We start from the raw sequence: 23522 nt of genomic DNA on the forward strand, positions 1-23522 counted from the left end.
GCCCTGGCCAGGCTGCGTCCTGCTTTGTTTTAGAAACACTTGTTGCCAGCTCCCCGCCCTCACATTCGGACTTGCAAGCACTGTATGGGGCCTGGGAGACATCTGGGGGAGCACCCCCCCCCCAACGCTGAGACATTGGAACTGGAAAAGGGGAGGCCAAGTTCTGTTTCAAAAACTACATCCCCACGCGCTGAAACCGCCCGGGAGGGAAAGCCGACCGGTTCGCTTCCCAGAGCCCCTGCGAGCCTCGGGGGAGCTCAGGGGGTCCCCTGTTTAAAAGGAAGGCGGTCTCCGCCGCTCAGGTCCCAGGACACGAGGACACGGGGAGTCTCGCTGCCCGGTCTGCAGTGGAGACTGGGGAGTCCATTGCAGCCTCGGGCCCCCCCAGGAGGGTCACCCAGACCCTCCTTCGCTAGGAGAAGCCACACTGCCCGGTGCTGGGACACACTCCGGCCCAGGGCAGCACGAAACGCGGGGCCTGGCCCAGAGCAGCCGCCCAGCCACAGGCGAACACTGCGCCTGCCTCCGTTGCCTCCTGACCCTAACCCCTACCTGTCTGCCGGGGGGTCGGGCCCTGCTTCCTCCTGGGACTAGAGAACTCTCTAGAATGGCCTCACATCCTTCATCTCCCCACAGCCCTTCTAACCTGACAGGAACACCTGGTCCCCCCACAACCCCTGTCGCAAAGCTCCCAGGAGGCCTGTGCTACTGGGGAAGTCATTTTCAAGACCAATTGCTTGGCCCTGGCCAGTGTGGCTCAGTGGATAGAGCGTCGACCTATGGACAGAAGGGTCCCAGGTTCGATTCCGGTCAAGGGCACGTACCTCGGTTGCAGGCTCCTCCCCCACCTGGGCCCCCCTGATCAGGGCACGTACAGGAGGCGACCCATCGATGTGTTTCTGTCTTTCCCTCTCTCTCCCACTCTCTCTAAAAACCGATGGGGAAATGTCCTTGGGTGAGGATTTAAAAAAAAAAAAGGAAAAAAAAGACCAGCTGCCTGGAGGAGGTCCGCTCTGTCTGCCGCCCAGACCCCCGCCCCGGCCCCGGGAGCTGGGAGTACAGTGCTTGCAAGACACCATCGCAGCGCCCTGACCCTGCTCCGGCCCCGTGTTTGCAGAATGCGCCCCGCTGGGCCCGGCCACCCCCAACCTGCGGCTCCCCTCTCTCTGCAGAGACCGTGCGTGCCATGACCCACGTCATCACCCAGGGCATGGCCATGTACTGGGGCACATCGCGCTGGAGCTCCATGGAGATCATGGTAGGCGGCCGGGGCGCGGGCGCGGCCTGGGGAGGGCCCGCGGGGCCCGGGCTGTGGTCCGGGAGGCACACGGCTGCAGGCCCAGGGGTCCCGGTCTCGGCACGGGCGACACTGGCCTGGGTGAAGGTGGGGATACCCTCTCTGAGCCTCCCGCCCCTGGGGCCCAGGACCCCGGGGCGGCCTGAGAGCAGGTGCCAAGCTCCGGAGACAGCCCCTTGGGCCCGGGCACCAAGCTCTCGGGTCTGCCAGGCGCCGGTAGGTTTGGGGCTCTGTGCCCTGGCTGGGGGGGGGGGGGGGGGGGGATCATCCTGTGTACCAAGGAGGTGGTGGGTTCGACCCCAGTCAGAGCAGCTGCAGGAGGCAGCCAATCCTCTCTCTCCCTCTCCCCCGCCCCGTCTCCTCCTCATCTGCTAAAATCAATAAAAAATAAAAAAATAAAAACCTTTTTTTATTTTTTTTTTAAATGAAGAGATGAAGGGCTTCATGTGAACTAGCTCCCATTTAACCCTCACAGCCTGTGAGGTCAGTGCTGCCACCTCCTGCTTGTCAGAGGCGCACCCTGAGGCGCAGAGAGGTTAAGTAACATGCCCAAGGTCACACAGCTCTGCTCAGAGTGCAGGCTGCCTCAGAATCCGGGTGGCTGATAGGGCCCCGCCATCCACCTCATACCCCACGCTGCCCCCCTCCCGCCCTCAGGAAAGCATCCTGCAGTGGCATTTCCCTCCACGGGGGAGGGGGGAGGCCTGGGGGCTGGAGGCCAGGGCGCTGTCTTCCCTCTCGGGCTGGCCCACAGCCCTGGCCTCTAGGTCCCTCCTGGCCTCAGTCCTTCCCTTCCCTTCCCTTCCCTTCCCTTCCCTTCCCTTCCCTTCCCTTCCCTTCCCGGAGCTCCCACACCGGACGTCTCGCCTCATCAGAGAAAGGAGCGGGGTGTTCGTCTGCAGTTAGACGCAGCCCTGGCGGGCCCCCAGCCCCACCAGCTGCGCCTTCTCCCCATTTCACAGACAGGAAGACTGAGTCTCCCACAGGGAGGGAAAGGGCCTCCCAGGCTGGCACGCAGGGCTTCCCTGGGGTCTGTCTAAGATCAATTTTTAAATTGATCTCAGAACGTAAATGAGGGGGGGAGAGAGAGAAAGGGGGCGGGGATTGGCTGCCTCCTTCAGCTCTCCCACTGGGGCTGAACCCGCCACCTCAGTGGACACAGGACGATGCTCACCAGCCTGGTCTGCGGGGCTGAGGCTCGAGTCCCAGGAGTGGGCGGAGGCGGCCGCCTCCCTCCCGGCCCAGCACATTCTGGCTGCCGTCCCCGGGGCCAGGGCCTGCAGTGACAGCCACTGAGTGTGCCCCTGAGCTGGGCGCTGTCCGAGGGCTGCAAACACCGCTGCTCGTTCGGCCCCGAGGCAGATGGGGAAGCTGAGCCCCTCGCCCACGCCACCTGGCCAGGAGAGCCGGGAGGGCCAGTCCCTGTCCCTTCAGCCATCCCCTCCCCCCAGGGCTGGGCCTAGCAGGTGCCCCGGCGGGGGGGGGGGGGTGGGCGGACAGCCTTCCCGGGATGCCCGGTGTCCTCCCCAACGCCCTCTGCTCCGCAGGAAGCCTACTCCGTGGCCCGGCAGTTCAACCTGATCCCGCCCATCTGCGAGCAGGCGGAGTACCACATGTTCCAGCGCGAGAAGGTGGAGGTGCAGCTGCCCGAGCTCTTCCACAAGATCGGTGGGCGCCGCCCCCTCTACCCCACAGCCCCGCACAGCCCTCCCCCCGTGCCACCCACCCCCTGCCCGCCCCGCACAGCCCTCCCCCCACACACAGCCCTCTCCCCACACACAGCCCTCTCCCCTGCCCCATCCCCTGCCCGCCCTGCACAGCCCTCCCCCCGTGCCACCCACCCCCTGCCCACCCCCCACAGCCCCGCACAGCCCTCTCCCCCACACACAGCCCTCTCCCCTGCCCACCCCCCACAGCCCCACACAGCCCTCCCCCGTGCCACCCACCCCCTGCCCGACCCCCGCAGCCCCCCACAGCCCTCTCCCCGCCCCTGCCCGCCCCCACAGCCCCCCACAGCCCTCTCCCCGCCCCCTGCCCGCCCCCCACAGCCCCCCACAGCCCTCTCCCCCACACATAGCCCTCTCCCCTGCCCCCCATCCCCTGCCCGCCCCGCACAGCCCCCCACAGCCTTCTCCCCGCCCCCTGCCCGCCCCCCACAGCCCTCTCCCCCACACACAGCCCTCTCCCCTGCCTCCCATCCCCTGCCTGCCCCCCACAGCCTCGCACAGCCCTCCCCCCACACACAGCCCTCTCCCCTGCCCCATCCCCTGCCCGCCCCACACAGCCCACCACAGCCCTCTCCCCACCCCCTGCCCGCCCCACACAGCCCTCTCCCCAGTCCCTGCCCACCCCGCCAGCCTTCTCCCCGCCCCCCACAGCCCTCTCCCCCACACATAACCCTCTCCCCTGCCCCGCCCCCCACAGCCCCGCATAGCCCTCTCCCCGCCCCCCACAGCCCTCTCCCCCCCCCCTGCCCGCCCCCCACAGCCCTCTCCCCGCCCACAGCCCTCTCCCCCCCTGCCCGCCCCCCACAGCCCTCTCCCCGCCCACAGCCCTCTCCCCCCCTGCCCGCCCCCCACAGCCCTCTCCCCTCCCACAGCCCTCTCCCCCGTCTCCCCGCCCCCTGCCCCACCCGCACAGCCCTCTCCCCAGTCCCCTCCCCTGTCCCGCCCCCACAGCCTTCTCCCCGCCCCCCACAGCCCTCTGCCCGTCCCCGCCCCACCTGGGGCCCAGGGCCTGACCTCGCCGGGCTCTCCCCTGCAGGAGTGGGTGCCATGACCTGGTCCCCCCTGGCCTGCGGCATCGTCTCCGGGAAGTACGACAGCGGCATCCCGCCCTACTCCAGGGCCTCCCTGAAGGTCAGGAGGGGCGGGAGGGGGGGCAGGCAGGGAGGGCCGGGCAGGGAGGGAGCAGGGGGGGCCGGGCATGGGGGAGCTGGGGGGGGGCCGGGCAGGGAGAGCAGGGGGGGCCGGGCAGGGGGGAGCAGGGGAGGCTGTGCAGGGAGGGCTGGGGCAGGAAGGGGGCAGGGAGGGGCGGTGGGGGGGGCTGGTGGGGGGGGGCGGGCAGGGGCTGGGCAGGGAAGGGGCCAGGCAGGGAGGGGGCAGAGGGGGGGGGGGGCAGGGAGGGGGCAGGGGGGGCCGGGCAGGGAGGGGGCCAGGCAGGGAGGGCCGAGCAGGGAGGGAGCAGGGGGGGCCGGGCAGGGAGGGCCGGGCAGGCAGGGGCCAGAGGGGGCCGGGCAGGGAGGGGCAGGCCGGGGGTGGGCCTGTGTAGAGGTGAGGCCCCGGCCGACAGCCTGGGTGCTGGCAGCCTTCCCGGGCCCCTGCCTGCAGGTGGCCAGGGCTGCGGGAACTCGGGCCGGGCTGGCCTGAGCCGGGGCTGGAAGGGCTGCCCAGCCCACGGGTGTGCCCAGCGAAGAAGTGCCATCACTCCCCCCACCCCTAGCACCTCCTTGGTTCCACATTCACAGCCTGGGCTGGGCCCGCACGTGCCTTTGGGATGCCCCCCATGCACACGCATGCACACGCATGCACACGCACACAGGCACCTGATCTGGGCTAAGCTCAGAGCCCGGGCTGCACAGCTTCTCCAGTTGTCACTCAGAGGTGACTGACCCCCCAGGACGAGTCCCAGACGCACACCCCAGAGAGGGGGCTCCAGGAGGGGGTGCAGAGTGCAGAGGAAGGCTGCCCAGGCCGGGCAGGCCCAGCCCCAGAGCCCCAAGCCCCAGGTTCAAGGGCAGATGGCCTGCCCTCCTCACCCCTCCCCAGCCCACTGCAAGGCCAGGGGCCCCTGCCAGGCACTGTGCCCCTGGGAGCGAGGCAGGGAGAAGGGAGGTCAGTGGGCCCCCCAGTTCCCCTCAGCTCCCCCAGACAGCCGGCTTCAGAGAGCAGTGGTCCCACACTTCCAACGGCCAGGAGGGGGCGCTGCCCTGGCTCTGGTCCCCAGCCACCGGCACACAGAGGCCGGTGACCTGCCCTCACCTGGGGGCTGTGCCTTTCCTCCCTCCCCCTCCCCCTCCAGGGCTACCAGTGGCTGAAGGACAAGATCCTGAGTGAGGAGGGCCGGCGCCAGCAGGCCAAGCTGAAGGAGCTGCAGGCCATCGCCGAGCGCCTGGGCTGCACCCTCCCACAGCTGGCCATAGGTAACGGCGGGGGCATGACCAGAGGTAACAGCTGGAGGGAGGGGTGACCATCGGTAACAGCTGGGGGGCGTGGCCATAGGTAACAGCTGGAGGGAGGGGTGACCATAGGTAACAGCTGGGGGAGGCGTGGCCACAGGTAACAGCTGGAGGGAGGGGTGACCATAGGTAACAGCTGGGGGAGGCGTGGCCATAGGTAACAGCTGGAGGGAGGGGTGACCATAGGTAACAGCTAGAGGGAGGGGTGACCATAAGTAACAGCTGGGGGAGGCGTGGCCACAGGTAGCAGCTGGGGGAGGCGTGGCCTCAGGTAACGGCTGGGGGTGTGGTCATAGGTAACAGCTGGGGGTATGGCCATAGGTAACAGCTAGGGGAGGCATGGCCACAGGTAACAGCTGGGGGGCGTGGCCACAGGTAACAGCTGGGGGAGGCATGGCCTCAGGTAACAGCTGGGGGAGGCATGGCCACAGGTAACAGCTGGGGGCGTGGCCATAGGTAACAGCTGGGAGCTGGGCTGGGGGAGGCATGGCCATGGTAACAGCTGGAGGCAGGCGTGGCCACAGGTAATAGGCTGGGGCTGGGGGCAGAGTTGGGAGGTGTCAGGAGTCCCTTATGCCCCGGCCAGCCCCTTTATGAGCCAGCCACCGGTAATGGGGTCCCACATTCGCGGGGAGAAGGTGGGGTCCCTGAGCACTTGGGCCACCTCTCCACACGGGCGGTCTGTGCCAGGTCTCACCCCCGCGCACTCCCCTCTCCCTGGCACCCCTGAGCACTGGCCTTGCCAGGCCCCTCCAAGCCGCAGACTCGGGCTGGGTCCTGTGCGGAGAGGCAGGACAAGAAGGCGCCTGCCCCGGGGGTGCCTCCTGGGTCACGCACCCCCTCAGCTCCCCTCTGTCTCTCCCCCCAGCCTGGTGTCTGAGGAACGAGGGCGTGAGCTCTGTGCTCCTGGGCGCGTCCAGCGCGGAGCAGCTGATGGAGAACATCGGGGCCATACAGGTGAGCGGGTCCCCCACGTCCGGGAGCCGGCGGGCACTGGCCAAGCACCTGCTCCGTGCCAGGCCTGCACGTGGCACAGCCCAACCGCTCTCGTCCTGCTCCAGGTCCTCCCCAAGCTGTCGTCCTCCATCGTCCATGAGATCGACAGCATCTTGGGCAACAAGCCCTACAGCAAGAAGGACTACCGGTCCTAGGCCCCGGCCGCCGGACTCCCCCCCCCTGTTCGCTCGCCATCCCCGCTTCCGCTCTTTGAAGCCAAGTCCTGAACGTGGTTCGCATCACAAAGAAAGCCCTGTGAGACGTCCTGGGGAAACCCCGCAGAAGCCGTGCCACACCCGCCCACTGCTCCGCGGCACCCACGTCCTGCCCGGCGCCCCGATCCTGAGGAGGCCGGTCAGCTGTCCCCCAAGGCTGCACCCCACCCCCCCCCCAGCCTTCCCGGAGCCTCAGGAGCCCAGGCCGGGCTGGACCAGGGGCGGGGCGGCAGGCAGGGCCGGCTCCTCTCTGCCGAGAATGCCGCTGGCGGTGGGACCCCAGGCCTGGTCCTCCTGCCCCACCCCCACCCCCCAGGGCCCTGGGTGCTGGGCTGGGCCTCCCCAGGGTCTCCTTCTGACCCAGGGCTCGACCTCAGCTACTACCCCACCACCCGCCCCAGGGGCCTCCTGTGCTGACCCTGACCCCCACCTCCTCCCTGGCTGGGAGGGGCCGGAACCCAGGGGGCTGGCTCTGCAGTTTGGGCCCATAGGAAGTCTGGGGGTCTGATTTCAAGCTCATTGCCCTGAGCAGGGCCCCATCTGCCCTCCCTGCCAGGCACCCGGTCACTGCCCTCTGTCCTGGCCCGTAAGGCCCCCGAGGCTGAGCGTGCTGAGCTGGCTGTGGCTGCTGACCCCGGAGAGGGAGGACGCCCTGCTCTCCTGGGGGACAGCTCGGCGTCCGCAGGGGACAGGCTTGAGCCCTCCCCGGGGGCCCCGGGGCCTTCTGGGCCAGGACCGGGTCTTTGTACCCCGAGCAGCAGCCCCCACAGTGAGGAGCGGCCCCGGGGGCTCTCCCTGGAGAGGTGCCCACGGGGCCTCCGGTCAGGCGGGGTGAGGTGTCCGTCTTGGGGCGCTAAATGTCTCTGTGCTCAGAGCTTGCGACTTGTGCCGATGGGCAGCAGTGCCACCCCTGGGACCCCACACGCTGTGACAAGTGGGGGTGTCACTGCACACCACTCCTGGCCTGCAGCGGGTTGGGGCAGGGACGGAGAGGGCACACAGGCTGTCAGCCCCTTGCAGCCCAGCCTGGGGCCAGAGGGGACGGGGGGATCGAGGGGGGTAAAGAGGGGGCCTGCAGCCAGGACCCCAGCCCCACGGCCTGGGAAGTGCCCCGGCTTTTGCCCGCTATGTGGGGGGCAGGAGCCAGGCACTATGGATGTGCCAGCCGCTCTGCAGAGGCCCTGTGTGCCAGCCCCCGAGGCACCCCACACCCTCCCCCTCGCCAGGAGGCGGGCACAGCGGTTTTGCATGCAGAGCGGGCCCCCAGGCTTCCTCCTGCCCCTTGCCCCCGCCTCCCGGCTCCTTCCCCCCCCCCCCCCCCCCCCGCCATCCAAAGAGCCGCGTCCTGGCTGGGCTGAGGCTGGGCTGAGGCTGAGAAAGGGCTTTGTGAAAAGCTGCAGAGGCGAGGGGGCGGGACAGCTGTCCACTCCTGACCTCCGTGCTGAGCCCGGAGTCTAGAACCTTCCCTCCTCTGGGCCTGGCCCTTGGGCTCGTCTCCATCTGGTCCCCTGCAAGCTTCACCTATGGGTGTGGGCATGGGCAGCGCCGGTCCTGCCGAGGTGCCAGCCGGTGCCACTCCCCATCCTGGGGGGCGGGAGCGTCCTGCTCTGAGGATGGCCCCGGGGGGCATTCTGTCCAGGCACACCTGCCCTGGGGCAGTGGCTGGGTCCCAGGCCACCTGCTGGCCACCCACTGACGGGGACCGGACTCACAGGGCCCACAAGCCACACCTGGGAGGCCGCCCATCGACCCCAGGGTGGCCAGAGGCGGGCAGGCTGGGGTGAGCCAGAGGCTGAAGCGGCCGGACCGGACCCAGCAGCCTCGGCCCTCGCCCGGCCTGATTCTGAGGGGCCTCTGCCTCCTGGGGGAGCTGGAGTGGGGAGAGGAAGTCAGAGCCGGGAAAGGGGTGAGCTGGGCAAGGTGGCCCCAAGAGTGGCCCGGCCCCTGCACAGGATGGGGCGCTGCCCCCCGCTTCCTCCCCCCCCCCCCCAGAAGTGCCCTGCAAGGGACCTGGCCCGGGACAGGTGGCGGGTTTTCTTGTTGATGCCACACGGAGCCCCGCCCTCAGCCGCCCTGGCCGGGCAGGGGGCTCGCCGTCTGCGGGCTGTAAATAACGCTTCTCTTGGTTTTTTATCGACTGGCTCCCCGGCTCCACTCCCTCCGCAGTGACTCCGCTGTCCGCCGTGCCCAGTGCCGTATTTATGGAATGACCAATAAACTCAGGCCGCGGTCTGTCCGCTGTGCTCTTCTCCTTTCCGGCTGAGGGCCGGGAGGGGGCTCAGGGCTGGCCGGGGGGGGGGGGGGGGGAAGGGGGGGGGAAGGTGCCGCCATCCAGCAGACGGGGCCGCCAAAGACTGGCCAAGGGCGGCTGGGAGAAAAGGTGCAGAGGCAGAGATTGGGGACCCAGACCCACCCCATCTCTCCCCAGTGATTCAGGAGTGGGGGTGCCCCCACCACCATTACATACTCTCTGGCTGCTGGGGGGCTCAGTGCCCTCTGGGGACACAGGTTGGGGGTCAGTGTTTCTCTGATGCAGTGGGGGCTGGGTTGAGGGGTGCAGGTGGGAGGGCTGGGCACCACCCAGGCACACCCTTCTCTGGGGGCCCCTGTGGGGCTGGGTCTTCTCAGGTACCTCCCCCATCCCCCCACATCCCTCTGCTCCCCATGCTCCCAGCCCCACCCCCTTCCAGGCCGTGAGAAAGGAGGGAAAACAGACTCAGTCTTTCCCAAAGGGTTTATTAAAACGCAGAAAAACAAGACACACGAGTACAAGGCGAAGGGGCGCTCGGCGGCCGTCTGCCCAGCGTCCCTCGTGCCCTCCAGGGGCGGGACAGGTCACCACGCACAGGGGCTCCGCTCCCAAAGCTCCCCCCCCAGCCGGGACTCCCCCAGCCGGAGTCCCCCCCGCTGGGACCCAGGGCGGCGGGCAGGGGGCCTGGCCCCTCTGCTGGGCCAGAGACAGGCTCAGGCTCCCACCTCGAGGCCAGGGGTTCAGGACACACACACACCTGACGGCCCTTTCCGGGTGATTGTACTTAAAAAAATACTTTGTTTTAAAAAAAAAAAATCTGAAAACTAAAAAAACAATCTAACACACAACACCAGTGACTTTGGGCTGAGATGCCACAACCTGTAAACTTCCAGGGACGGCACAGGGGCTGGAGCCGCTCCCTCGGCGGAGGCGTCTGTGGCGGGCCCGGGGCAGTGGCCAGGCCCAAACCACGCTCCACGGCCCCGGATCCCTCCCTCACCACGAGCCTCCGACCCACAGGAGCCCTGATCTCCGGACGCTGGGAACAGGGCAGAGGGTCACCAGTCTCAGCTGCCAGCCGGGGCCGGGGACACCCTGGAAGGAGCCCCGGAGGGGGTGGCGCCCAGCAGCTGTGGGCATCAGCAGGACGTTGGTCACAATTGGCAGAAAACAAAGGAGCTTCTGAAGGCGGCGGGCAGGGCAACCTCCGGGCGGGGCCCCCCCCCTCGTCCGCTGGAGCCCGGCCCAAAGGTGACCCCACAGAAGCCAACTGGGCACGGGTTCAAATAATAACAAAATGGCAGCCTGGCGCCTGGGCTCCACTGGCCAGGGGTCTGCCAGGGGCAGAACCAAAGCCGCCCAGGTGCCAGAGCAGCGGCCTCCGCGCCGGCGCCGGTGACTGACAACCAAGGAGGAAACGTCCTCACGATCCTTCTCTCCCAGAGCGGTCACAGACACTCCCTCCCCGTGCCCCCGGCCTCGTCCTGGGCCTCCGGGCACTGGGCGTGGAGACCATGGCCTTTCCCAGCCGGCAGTGCCGGGGGCCGGGCCGACTGTGGGCACCTGGCTCCGGCCCGGAGAGAAGGACTCGGGGTGCTGGCAGAGGGGGCAGAGGGGGCAGAGCGGGGCTCCCCGGGAGGAAGGGCGGGAGGGAGGGGCCACAGGCCTGGGGCAATGGCCGCAGACCCCTTCCCGCTGCCAGGTGCCTCCGGCCTGACGCTCGGATGGTCCACGTGGCCGGGGGAGCTGGCACTGTGCCCCCCGAGGCCGCCCACAGGAAGGGGACAGCTCGGGGCCCGGGTGGAGGGGCCCTGGCGGTCACCTCGCTGAGGGCTGAGCACTGACCGGGGCAGGGCGTGCCGGTGAGCCCCAGGGAGCCCGGATGGCCCCACCGTCCCAGAGTGGCCGGCCGGGCTGTGCGGGTCCTGGGACCTGCAGGTGCTTCCAGACCCTCCCCACCCCCACCCTGATGCCGGGCTGGCCCTGCCCCGGGGGGTCTGCTCAGGACGGAGCATGGGGCTGCCATGATGGAAGGGGCTGGAGGTGAGGACACCCGGGGCCCTGAGAGGGCCGGCCAGTCATACAGCCATTCCCCAGGTGAGCCTCCAGGCCTGGCCCCAGGGCTGAGCCAAGCCCCTCGGGCACCCTCTCAGATGGGATTCTCACCCAGAGTCGCCCCAGGATGCCCTGGGCTGAGCGTGACGGACAGGCCCGGGCCTGGCCCACCCCCTGCCTGCCCACACCTGGGCCGTCACGGGCACCCCGGCTGGTGGAGGGGCAGGACTGCGTTCCTGGCAGGAATGAGCTCTGGGGGCGCACCTCGGGCACTAGGCCCTGCGATGACAAACCAGGGACAAGTCCACGCTCTGGGGGCTGTCTCCCTGGTTCCTCCGCATCTGCAGACGACGAGCTATGGGGATTGGGCGGGGGGGGGGGGGGGGGGGGGGGGGGAAGGGGGCTGGCGGGAAGGGCCTCGAGGTGGTGAGACGGCCTCCCAGGGCAGGGCCCAGGGCCCCCGGGCCACCTGCAGAGCTGCTGTGACTTCCCTGTAAAGCTGGCACACCTGTGGGTCCACACACACCTGTCCACGCACACCTGGCAGGTGGCCCAGATGCAGGCTCAGCCACACGGCCTCCCCCCACGCAGGAGCACGCACTGGGCCTGCCCCGCAGGGCAGTGGCCTCGGGCTCGAGGATGCTGACAGAGCCCGGGACGGACACACTGTCAGCCCACCCCCAGGAGGCCGCTCCGCGCCCCCCTTGGTCCCCAGCCCCGGCAGGAGGGGAGAACACAGGCCCGCCCGAACCCGAACCCTCGGCAGCAGGTCTCCGGCGTGGGGCCAGGCTGCCTGGCACCGGGGGCCGCACGGGGGCGGGGGCAGAGCGGGAGGCAGTGTAGGCGGGAGGGCGGGCGGGGCACACGAGAGCTCGGGGCGGACGCCGCAGGGCCGGGGCAGCGGCAGGGTTCCGGGAGCTTCCGTCCGTCCGTCCGTCCGGAGCCCGCTGGCTGACAGACAGACAGACGTATGCTGGTTAGTCTCCTCCCTACGCCACTCAACTTTTATCAGGACGAACCCGTCCGAGTCTTCAATAGGAAAGTGCAAACGATGTACAGGAAACGAAGTCTGCGCTACCGCGGCGCCGGCGGGCGGCCGGGCGCGCCGTGTGGCACTTCCGGCCCCCCCACGCGGTGGCGTCCCTGGGCTCCCTCCCGTCCGCGGAGGCCGCGACGGCGCCCACAAGGCAGGAGCTCTCCTCTCCTGGGGGGTCGGGCAGGCGGCCCGGCGGGCTGGCTGCAAGAGGCAGGTCACAGGTCACCGAGGTGGGGGCCGGGTCTGCATCGGGCACAGCACCCCACACTCGGTCACTGCCCCCCCCCACGGCCCATCACAAGCAGCTGTAATCAGAGGGGCGTCCCAGCCAAGACCTCCCAAGTGCCAGAGAGCGCCCGGCAATCAGCAGCCCCGAGGCAGCCAGGATGACCCCCCCCCCCACGCCGGTGCATGCCCGGACCCTGACACACTCCTACCCTCACCCTAAAGCCAGGACAGACGGGGGTGGAGGTGGCGGGTGATCTGGATAAGCGCCCTCTCCTGCCCCCTCCCCCAGCCACCCTCCAGGCGTGGGCAGGGACACGGGCGAGATGAGAGGGGCGTCTGAGCACCACCCTCAGCAGGGCAGCGGAGCGGGGAGGTGGAAGGTTCCGGGCCGCAGTGGCCCCTGACTCCCACACGGACACACACGGGCACACAGGACCATCCCCCTTTGTGCCTGCCTTCCCAGCCTCCTGGGGAAGTGTCCAGAAGACTGGGCAGACGCACTGGCCCGAGACGGACCCCAGGGCAGCGGGGCTGGGCAGGGGGCTCTGGGCACGTGGGCGAGACCCCAGGAGGCTCCGAGGACACAGCTCCTGGGTGAGAACAGCACACGGACAGGGCTGGCCAGGCCCGGGCCGCCTGCCGGCTGAGCTGGGGACGGAACGGACGGACGGGGCCGCGGAGCCAGCAGCAGCCTTACCTCAGCTGGGACGAGCGTTGCGAGAGAGGGACGCCGCGGGGCCGGCTAGATATCTGTCGGGAAGAGAGAACCGCGGCTCGCCCAGGGCGGCCCCGCGGGCACCCCGTGCGCGCAGCCCGAGGCGGACGGGCACCTACCGGTCACGTAAGGCCCCAGGGGCATCTGGTTGTAGTTGACGATCCCGCCCGGGCCAGGGCCCCGGAAGTTGGGCCCAAAGCTGCTGCTGTACATCTGGGAGGAGCCGAATGCGCCCTGGAGGCAAGGACTCTGTTCAGCGTCCCCGTCCCACACGCCGACCCCAGCCCACACCCGGCGTGCGCTTCGGGCGCCCGGTGAGCCTGAGGACCCGCCCGGACCTGACCTGCTGGGCGGTGGGGTCGCCGGCTCGGTTGGTCAGGCGGCTCAGGATGCTGCGCTCCGACATCTGCAGGCGGGCGGCCACCGGGGGGATGCGGGACAGCATGGAGGGCAGGCGGGTCACGTCCGCCTTCATGTCACTCAGCAGCTCCTCCAGCTGGTTCAACACTGGGGAGGAAGGGGGAGGCACAGGCTGGGGTCCTGGGCGGTGCTCACTCACAGGCTGTCACCGCACTCCAGGGCAGCGGGCACCCGGGGGCGCTCCTCCCCCAGCCCTCCCAGGGTCCGCACGCCCCCAGGGAGGAGACAGGGGTTCCCCAAAGAGCGTCTCCCAGGGGCCCCCGGCGGCAGAGAGGGAGGCCAGGAACTCTGGGCCAGCACAGGGTTCCCCCTGCCACTAGGCCCTCAGCCGGCCTCCTGGCTCCCAGGCCTGCAGCCCCCACCACGTCGCTGGGGACGGGGAGGAGGGCCCAAGGCAGAGGCCTCAGGAAACACCCCCCTCCCAGACAGAGCAGGCCAGGGGGCCCCTCCGCCAACCAGGCTGGCGCTTCCTGGAGACTTGGAGAAGGGGGAGGGGGGGAAGGTCTGAACCTGGGAACGCTTGGGCCATGACCCGAGTGCCAACGTCCCCACCTTTCCAACGGGCGCTAACCTCACCCCCCAGGACGTGACCACGACCACAGCACGAATCTCAGGCACGTGGCAGGGCTGGAGGGTCTGGGCGATGGGCCCTCCATCCTGGCCATGAGGCGCGGCCCTCACCCTTGTGCAGCACAGCGTTGGCAGGCTTGTTCCCGGCCAGGGACTCCTTGGACAGGTGCTGGTGGCTCTCGGCAAGGCACTCCACCTCGGCCAGGCGGGCGTTGAGGGCCATGGCGGGGTGGTTGGGGTCCTGGGTCATGTTGAGGTACGCGGCCCTCCGCAGCTGCTCCTCGATGACCAGCGCCTGCTCCAGCAGCTGCGGGGGGGAGAGAGGGCCGCTGAGCTGGGCCTGGCCCCTCCCCACAGCACCACCCCCGCCCGGACCTGACTCTGAGCAGAAAGGAGAGGGGAGGACACCCTCACACCCAGCAGTTCGTCCTCATCTTACCGTACGGTGAGCTGCACCCATCACCCAGGGCGGGCCCAGGGGCCTGACTCCGGGCTGGGACCCAGCACCCTGGGAGCTGATGACTAAGGGACTCCCCTCTGTGCACAGTCTGGTCCACATCAGATATGTGGGGAAGGGGGTTGCTGCTTGCCCACCCCTTAACCTGCCCTCCCGCAGCCCCGCCCCCCATGACCTCTGACCTTGAACCTGCGGGCCAGGAACTTGTTCTTCATCTCCAGGTAGTTGCCCTTGTGGATCTCGGACTTGAAGGGTTCGTTGAGGATCATGTACCTCGGGTCGTTCTGGATGTCCTGCCAGCGGGCGTAGCCGTGCCTGGTGGCGCCGTTAAGGACAAACCGGGCCATGATGGCACCGGGACGGGTGGGGGTGGGGGCAGGGGCAGAGTCCTGACTGCATTCTCTCGGGCAAGTCATGGCCTGGGCTGCAGGAGAGCGTGACATGACAGTGACGGATGCTGGCAGGTACCCACCGGGCACAGACACGGAGGCTCCAAGGGCTGCACCCCGACAGCCCTGGTGGGGGCGGGGAGACATGTTCTAACCCAGCACCCGTGCCTGCCCTCATGTGGAGACAGGGTCTTTGCAGGTGAACTCAGTTAAGGGGCTCACACTGCCTGACCGGCATGGCTCAGCGGCTGAATGTTAACGTCTGACCCAGGAGGTCACGGTTCAATTCCTGGTCAGGGCACATGCAACCCAGAACATGTCCAGGTTGCCGTTTCGATCCCCAGTAGGAGGCGTGCAGGAGAAAGCCAATCAATAAATTCTCTCTCATCATGGATGTTTCTCTCTCTCCCTTCCTCTCTGAAATCAATAAAAATGTTTTTTTAAAAACAAAAGGTCATACTGAGTTAGGGTGAGCACGTGTCCTTACAAAAGGAGATCTGAACACAGACGCCAGGGAAGAGGGGGGATGTAGTTTCCAATGGGGGGCGGGCAGGGATGGTGGCTGCCCCCCTGAGGTGTGCTGTGGGAGCAGGGACAGTTATTGTGCCCACGGTCCCCGCTGTGAGGGGCGGAGTCAGGACCTGACCTCAGGCAGCCTGGCTCCGACACCTCAGCCTCCACGGCAGGGACCAGTAGGCGATGGCCTACAGCCTCGCTTTGTAAATAAAGTTTTATTGGAACATGGCCACGCTCGCTGGTGACGAGCTGTCTGTGGCTACTCCGCTGCCAGGGCAGAGTCGAGTGGTCGCCCAGCACAGCCCGTGATGTTCCCTCTCCGCTCCTTGCAGGGCCCGTCGGCCGGCTCCTGCCCACAACACACTCCTCTCACCACGAGAGGCTGACAGGAAGGCCAGCTGTGCTGGGGGCTCTTCTGGCCTCCAGGAGGTCTGTGCTCAAACGTTACCTTCTCTCATCACCAATGGAAATGCAAGCCCACCCCAAAGCCCCCTGTGCCCCTCCCTGCTGTCAGGTTCCATGACCCCCACTTGGCTGGCTCCTGGTGTTCACCATCTCCCCTCAGTACGATGCCGGCTCCAGGCAGGTGGGGGCTGGCTTGCATCCTCCATGCCTGGCACATGATCCGTGAGCAACAGAGATGGGACTGAGAGGGAGGCAGCCCTCAGGGCCATTGATGGGGAGGAGAGGTCTGTGACCAGAGGCATTAGGACCACTTGCTGTGGAGTTGGGTGGGTGGGCTGTGACTGCTTAGCTGAGGATCTCTGGGAAAGTAACTTGGCCTCTCTGAGCACCCGTTTCCTCCTCTGTATAAGGGATCATGTAGTGTCCCGCATGGAAAGCTGCTGTGAGGATGGAGTGAGTATTGAGGGTAAAGGGATGAGCTGCTGCTCATAACCACCACCACCATCATCATCATCATCATGATTATCACCATCACCATAACCACCACCACCATCATCGTCACCACCGTCATCATTATCATCACCATCACCATCACCATCATCATCACCATCATCATCATCATCACCATCATCATCATCAACATCATCATCATCACCACCACCATCATCATCTATCACCATCACCACCATCACCACCATCACCATCATCACCATCATCACCATTATCATCATGATTATCACCATCACCATCACCACCACAATCACCACCATCACCACCATCACCATCATCACCATCATCATCATGATTATCACCATCACCGTCACCACCACCACAATCATCACCATCTATCACCATCACCACCATCACCATCATCACCACCATCATCACCAGGGAAGGGGCCCTGGCTCCTCACTCCTCACCACACACACTCCGTGTCCCTTTCCGAGGTCCACGGCGGAGCAGGCCAAGTCCTGCGCAGCCCGGCGTGGCAAGGATACGTCACGATGCCGGCCAGCAGCCAGTAGTCATGGCGTCGGTGCCAGATGTCATAGACGTTCCCCGCGGACACGGCAGCCGAGGACACGGCAGCGCGCTCCTCGTTCTGCCACAGTGTGTGGAGCTCTGGGAGCCGGGGAGGGGCAGAGTGAGGACCGCCCCTCACAGAGGTGCCCGGAGAGCCTCACCGCTGCCTACCGTCTCCCACCCGAGAGGCTCAGTGCTACTAGGAAATGCACTCTCATCAGCCACTCACACGTTAGTATGAAACACCCAGGACCCACAGTGAGGAAGGCTGGGACACCAACCCCCCAGCTCTGCCCACCACCCACCCCAATACCTGTGAAGCCCCCGTCTGCAATGTTGAACATGAACTTGAACTTTCCGTTCTTGTCTTCCTTCTTCCCCTCTTCGTCCTCCTCTTTGTCACCATTTTGCTGGGCTTCCAGGGGCTCCTTCTCCTCGACTTTGGTGTCCTCTATGGGAGGACAGATCATGTTTGTTTATCCCCAAAAGGCCCTGCCCAGGGGCGTCTCCCCGAGTGCTGGGACCCAAAAGCTAGGGGACCCCTCTCCCGTCCTCCAGGGGCTCAGAGGGTTTAAACACACAAGCACGCAGGGCTGGCTCCCGCCCCGGCGCCCCTTCCCCACCACGTCAGGACCCCTTGGGAACGGGTGGGCACTGAGAAGTGCAGCTTATGTTCAAGGAAGGCAGCACAGCCTTAGGTGTCAGATCAGAGGACACCTGTTCTGGAACATTCCAGTACCCAGAGGTACACAGGCTTTTGGCTGAGCCCCACATGCTCCAGGCCAAACTCATGGCCAGCTCTCCTTCCTCCCGACGGTGCTGGGGCCACAGAGGGGTCAGGAGAGAGCAGGGACCTGTCCCCTGTGGGGCGGGCAGGTCAGTTCCCACCCATCAACCCCCACCAGCACCCAGAGCCAAGGGGACGGCGCCCAGGAGGCTGCGAAGCCCCAACAGGGCCCGGCCTGCGCCCTCGAGAGACCACAGGACGCGGGTCAGCACCGTGTGCAGGAGCCCGCACCTGGCCTCACATCGCCGCCGTCCCCTCTGCTGTGCATCAGGCTCAGCTCCAGCTTGTCCAGAACTTTCTCTTTCTCGGGAAGCACTTCTGCAAGACAAACGGGGCTCACGGGTGGGGGGCCGGGGGGCGGCTCCCCTTAGCCGTGCGCAGAGCCAGGTGCCTCCGGGAAAACACCCCATCAGCACGCCTCTTCCCTCGCACCCCATCCCAGCAGCACCCCCAAACCCCTAAAGGCACAGTCTGGAAATCCTCCCACAACCATGACCACAGCGCCCCGAGCTCTGATCACAGCCAACCAACCATGAGGAAGGATATTAACGTGTTAAAAACATGATAAGCCTATGGAACCAGAGCCTCACACCCGCAATCACACATGAAGGACATGTTCCTTTTAAGCACACAGAGCGCTGGCCAGATCTGGCCACCTCGGGGCCGAAAGCAGAAATCAGACAGAAGCCAGGCCACAGACACAGGTGTTCACGCCGCCAGGCAAACCAAGTTTGAAATCACGCCCGCGAACCCCAAACTCTGAGAAGTGCAAGCCCGGAGGAGAGACTGAGGCCCGGCCCCCCTGGGGTCCAGGTGCTGGGACAGAGGAGCACAGACCACCTCGGGGCCGGGGGGAGGGGGAGGGGGGGAGCCAGCAGCCGCCCTCTCTCACCGGGCGTGGAGGTGGGAGACAATCTGGAGGGTGTCTAGCTGGGGGGGGGGGGGTTGGGGGTGCTGGCTGGGGGGGTGCTGGCTGGGGGGTGCTGGCTGAGGGGTGCCTGGCTGGGGGTGCTGGCTGAGGGGTGCCTGGCTGGGGGTGCTGGCTGGGGGGGTGCTGGCTGGGGGGTGCCTGGCTAGGGGGTGCTGGCTGGGGGGTGCCTGGCTGGGGGTGCTGGCTGGGGGGTGCTGGCTGAGGGGTGCCTGGCTGGGGGTGCTGGCTGGGGGGTGCTGGCTGGGGGGTGCCTGGCTGGGGGTGCTGGCTGGGGGGGTGCTGGCTGGGGGGTGCTGGCTGAGGGGTGCCTGGCTGGGGGTGCTGGCTGGGGGGGTGCTGGCTGGGGGGTGCCTGGCTAGGGGTGCTGGCTGGGGGGGTGCTGGCTGTGGGGTGCCTGGCTAGGGGGTGCCTGGGGAAGCCCGCACCTCACCTTTGGACAGCTGCTCCGGGGAGGGCTGGGCCTTCTCCGCCTCCTCCGGCCGCTCCTCCCGGGCCCTCTCCTTGCCGTCTGCGCTCTCCTGCCTGTCCTCTCCCTCCGCTCTGTCCGGGGCCGAGGGCAGGGCCTGAGGAGGCAGGGGAGGCTCAGCAGGAGGAAAGGCAAGCAGCAGGCTCTGGGCTCGGACCAAGTCAAGCAGGCTTGACTCCCAGCCTGCTCCTCCAACCCAAACAGGAGCCCTGAGTTCTGGGCCAGGCCCACACCTGGACTTCCGGAGGCTTCTTCGGCTTCTGCGCCCCCAGCTCCTTCTCGTCCAGGTAGCCCAGCGGGGCGTCCACCTTGTCTGCAGGGGGAGGGGGAGGGGAGACAGGTGGGCTCGGGCGGGGCAGGGAGGCCAGACGAGAGGAGGCGCCCCTGGACCAGACGCGTCCAGGAGAAGGACCCAGGTGGCCGAGAGCCCAGGCCAGGCCCGCAGCGCAGAGGCCCTCCGAGGACCGGGGCCCCGTGAGGCCAAAGCCGGGTGGAGGCCGGCGGTAATCCCGGAGGGAGGGGGGGGCAGGGGGGGAGGAGACAGGTGTAACCCCTGGGGGAGGGGGGTGCCCATTGAGAAGCAGGGGAGTGAGGGGTGGAGGCCGGGACTGGGAGCCAGCGTCCGAGGCGGCCCGACGCGCAGGCTGGCATTGCCGTGGCCTCCACGCCACCTGCCCAACACGCCGCCGAGTGGCAGGGACTCGTGGGAAGCGGCATGCCCACGCCAGCCCACAGCTCCGGCCAGTGAGCGACGTGCCGAAGGGCACCCAGAGCCGGGCCCACACCCCCGAGTGGCCGCCTCCAGGGGCACACGGCGCCCCGAAACAGGGTGTCCTCCGGGCACCCCCCCGGGGGCCCGCCTCCCACCTGGGGCGACACCTGAGGGCTGCCCAACGGAGAGTCCAAGGAGAGAAGGCGTTTTGCCCAAATGAATCCCGGGTCACAAGAAAAAGGCGCTCGGAGAGAGAGGACCCTCGGAGACGGGCAAAGCGCCTGCGAGGACCTTTGCCGAAGAGGCCGCACCAAAGCTCCCGCACCGAGACGCTGTCTCCCGGGCAGGGCCAGGCCACACCACTCCCACCACCGCCCGCCTCCCGCAAACGGCCGGCACCAGCGCCGGCGAGATGGGAGGGACTGGCCCTCAAACACTGCTGGTGAGACCGCAACGTGACGTGGCCACTGTGAGCAGCGGGGCAGCTCCTCAAAGGTCCCCCCCGGCCCCGCTCCCAGGCCCCTGCACCCGAGAGGAGTGGGCCCCGCCCACGGAGGATGGGAGCACAGGGTCACGGGCGCTGTTCACAGGCCAGTGAGAATAGCCAAACCCCCTTCTCTTCCCCGCTTCCCCAGCAGGCGAAGGGAACGTGATTCAGACATAAGGCGGGGTCAGGGGCTGAGCATCCATCTAGGAACCAGGAGGTCAAGGTTCCGTTTCCGGTCAGGGCACAGGCCCAGGTATTGGGGTCGATCCCCAATAGGCAGGAGGCAGCCAGTCCATGATTCTCTCTCATCATGGACGTTTCTCTCTTTCCCTCTCCCTTCCTCTCTGAAATCAGTAAAAAAAAATAAATATATATATATATATATATATGTTCTTTTAAAAAAGGAATGAGGTACGGGCACACCCCCCATGGATGGGCCTTTGGAAACGAGGGCAGCCGGGTTTACAGGCCACACATGTGATTCACATACAAGGAACACCCGGGACAGACAGACCGGCACCGAGAGCAGATTCGTGGCTGCGGGGGCCGGGACACGGGGGAGGAATGGGGTTACTGCTCATGGGTATTGGTGTGTTCAGGGGGTTACTGCTCATGGGTAGGGGCGTGTTCAGGGGGTGACTGACTGCTCATGGGTACGAGCGTGTTCAGGGGGTGACTGACTGCTCATGGGTACGGGCGTGTTCAGGGGGTGACTGACTGCTCATGGGTACGGGCGTGTTCAGGGGGTGACTGACTGCTCATGGGTACGGGCATGTTCAGGGGGTGACAAGATGTTCGAGAATCAGACAGGTGAAGGCACGCGTCGCCGTGAAAATCCTGGAAACCCCTGCCTCGCGTGCCTCTGAGGAATCAATGTTGTGACTGAGTCACGCCTCCGCACTGCTGCGAACAGGGAACTCTCGGGGGAGCAATTCCTCGCAGACAGACGCTTCCGGGGAGGGAGGGAGGCGCCCTTGGCGGGTGAGCAGAGGACTCGGGGCCTCCCGGGGCCCAGGCGCCCTCCCCCCTCGCCCGGGCTCAGACCTGGCAGGCCCAGCGGGGCGGGCAGCAGGTGCGCGGGGCTGGCGGGCACAGGCGTGTTGGGATCCGAGGAGACGGCCTCGCCCAGCTTCTTGCCCTCGGGGCCCTCGGGGACCAGGTCCGGGGTGCTGTACCGCCCGTTGACGAGCTCAAACTCCTGGACCTGGGTCGGGGGGAGGGGCGGAAGGGGCAGTGGTCACAGCTCAAACGTAAGGGCTGCAGAGCTGCCGGAGCGACTGGGGGTGGCCCATGCTCAGGGAGGATGCCACCTCTGCCCAAGGTTGGCCAACCCCCAGGCCAACCCCAATCTCCCTGGTCCTCTGCCCTTTGACCTGCCATCGTGGCCTCCAGCACCCCCAAACCACCCCCAGAGAGGCATTCTGGGCCTGGCTCAGACCCTGGGCAGCTGTGAGAGCCAGGCACGTGCCCTCTGCCCACGGAGCATGCCAGGGCCACGGGCAGCCCCGGAGGGCCTGGGGCTGGCACACCCACCTTCTTCCTCACCAGCGACATGACGCCGATGCGTGTGAGCACGTGCTGCCTGGACAGGCCCTCGCGGGGCACGCCGTCCGCGAAGGTCTCGGCGCCGTCGGCCCCCGGCTCACACAGGTGCCGCATGAAGAGGGACACGTAGGCTCTGGGGAGGGGACTGGGCTCAGGGAGTGGGGGGCTGGCAGGACCCCAGGAGCCCGCCTGGCCACCCCCCTAACCAGGCCCGGCTCAGGGGAACCTCCAGGACAGCCCCGCCCTGCCCAGCCTGGAGGCCGCCCCCCCACACACACACACACACCCCGGAGGGCAGTGAGCCCCAGGCCCGAGCCTGGCAGGAGCAGAGCCGCCGGGTGCTGGCCGCCCGCTAGCTGGCCCTCCCAGTTACCTGAACTCCTTCTCGCTCTTGCCCCGCAGGTCCCGCACCAGCCAGTGCGAGTTGAAGGCGTCCTGGGGCGGCATGCCCCAGCGCATGATGGCGTTCAGGAAGGCCTTTCGCTGGCGCGCATTGAAGCCCAGCACCTGCCAAACGGGAGCAGAGAGGGGGCAGGGAGGCGGGCAGGGAGGGGGCAGGGAGGCGGGCAGGGAGGGGGCAGGGAGGCGGGCAGGGAGGGGGCAGGGAGGGGGCAGGGAGGCGGGCAGGGAGGGGGCAGAGAGGCGGGCAGGGAGGGGGCAGAGAGGGGGCAGGGAGGCGGGCAGGGAGGGGGCAGGGAGGCGGGCAGGGAGGGGGCAGGGAGGGGGCAGGGAGGCAGGCAGGGAGGGGGCAGAGAGGGGGCAGGGAGGCGGGCAGGGAGGCGGGCAGGGACGGAGCAGGGAGGGGGGCAGAGAGGGGGCAGGGACGGAGCAGGGAGGGGGGCAGGGAGGGGGCAGGGAGGCGGGCAGGGAAAGGGGCAGGTGGAAGGGAAGGGGAAGGAAACAGAGAGGGCAGGCCTAGACCCAGGGTCCATCCCAGCCCACCTCCACTTGCTGGGACCCTGCACAGACCCCAGACCCTCACCTCCTAACTGGACTCCACCCCCCGGGAGGGAGGGGGGCGCATGGGCAGCAAGGGTGAGCTTTTTGTTCCGAGAGTGGACAAGATAAATGAGGCAAGGGGAACTGGGCATGGGGGGTGCTGGACATAGGGGAAGCTGGCACGGGGGGCTGGGCATGGGGGGCTGGGCATGGGGAGGCTGGGCATGAGGGGGCTGGGCTTGGGGGGCATGGGGGAACTGGGCGTGAGGGGGGGCTGGGCATGGGGAGGGGGCCGGGCCCCACCTCAATGTTGCCGCCCACGCGGGCCAGGAGGGGCGGCAGCGGCTTGTCCCGGTCACTCTTCAGCTGCCTCCGGGACTGTCGCCGGCCACCTGGGGAGCAGCCCCCCCCCCCACCTGTCAGCGGGCCCAGAGCAACAGGGCACCACCCTCTCCGCCAACTCACGCAGAACGGGGACCCCTCGGGACAACCCCGAAGCTGCCCCAGCCCCGCCCCAGGCTGGCCGCCAGCGCCCACCGCAGCCCCGCCCCAGCCCCGCCCCGCCCCAGCCCAGCCCGAGACTCACTCTGCCCCTCGGGCCTTTCCTCGAAGTCCTCGTCCTCGTCCTCGGAGCCGATGGAGTACTCAGACTGGTTGTCCGAGAGCTCGTCCTGCCACTCTGGGGCCGGCAGGGGCACAGGGTGAGCGGTGCCAGCAGCCCCCAGCCCTCAGCCTCGAGGCCACGCCGAGGCCCTAACCCCCAGCCCAGTAAGTGTCCCCGAAAACCGCCTGCCTGTGCGCTCGCCTCCTCATATCAGCAGCCAACACCGTTCCCAAGGGACAGTCCACTCCCCGCCCATTTCACAGGTGGGGAAGCTGAGGCTCGCCCCAGGTCACACCGCTGG

General features: G+C 67.6%; 2 protein-coding genes across 5 annotated transcripts in view; one reads left to right on the top strand and one right to left on the bottom strand.

Annotated features, from left to right (window-relative positions):
- KCNAB2 (potassium voltage-gated channel subfamily A regulatory beta subunit 2) overlaps positions 1–7096 on the top strand; it is a 62647-nt gene extending 55551 nt beyond the window's left edge. For all 4 annotated transcript variants that reach the window (XM_045570541.1, XM_045570542.1, XM_036460877.2 and 1 more), the window contains 6 exons: positions 1173–1258; positions 2845–2965; positions 4061–4155; positions 5318–5438; positions 6343–6431; positions 6536–7096. In XM_045570541.1, coding sequence (XP_045426497.1) covers positions 1173–1258; positions 2845–2965; positions 4061–4155; positions 5318–5438; positions 6343–6431; positions 6536–6625 — 602 coding nt within the window. In that variant the 3' untranslated portion in view covers positions 6626–7096. The remainder of the gene's footprint in view (positions 1–1172; positions 1259–2844; positions 2966–4060; positions 4156–5317; positions 5439–6342; positions 6432–6535) is intronic.
- Positions 7097–12102: 5006 nt separating this feature from the next.
- Positions 12103–23522, bottom strand: part of CHD5 (chromodomain helicase DNA binding protein 5) — a 47624-nt gene continuing 36204 nt past the window's right edge. The window contains exons 27-42 of the mRNA XM_036460875.2: positions 23204–23296; positions 22921–23009; positions 22052–22185; positions 21667–21811; positions 21178–21337; positions 19168–19247; positions 18899–19031; positions 17769–17855; positions 17064–17201; positions 16726–16849; positions 14600–14732; positions 14072–14267; positions 13314–13477; positions 13090–13204; positions 12953–13005; positions 12103–12228 (exon numbers count right to left, since the gene is read on the bottom strand). Of these exons, the coding sequence (XP_036316768.1) occupies positions 12998–13005; positions 13090–13204; positions 13314–13477; positions 14072–14267; positions 14600–14732; positions 16726–16849; positions 17064–17201; positions 17769–17855; positions 18899–19031; positions 19168–19247; positions 21178–21337; positions 21667–21811; positions 22052–22185; positions 22921–23009; positions 23204–23296 (1799 nt within the window). The 3' untranslated portion in view covers positions 12103–12228; positions 12953–12997. The remainder of the gene's footprint in view (positions 12229–12952; positions 13006–13089; positions 13205–13313; positions 13478–14071; positions 14268–14599; positions 14733–16725; positions 16850–17063; positions 17202–17768; positions 17856–18898; positions 19032–19167; positions 19248–21177; positions 21338–21666; positions 21812–22051; positions 22186–22920; positions 23010–23203; positions 23297–23522) is intronic.

The sequence above is a fragment of the Pipistrellus kuhlii genome, unplaced genomic scaffold (genome assembly GCF_014108245.1).
Source record: "Pipistrellus kuhlii isolate mPipKuh1 unplaced genomic scaffold, mPipKuh1.p scaffold_m20_p_34, whole genome shotgun sequence".
NCBI classification, from domain to species: domain Eukaryota; kingdom Metazoa; phylum Chordata; class Mammalia; order Chiroptera; family Vespertilionidae; genus Pipistrellus; species Pipistrellus kuhlii.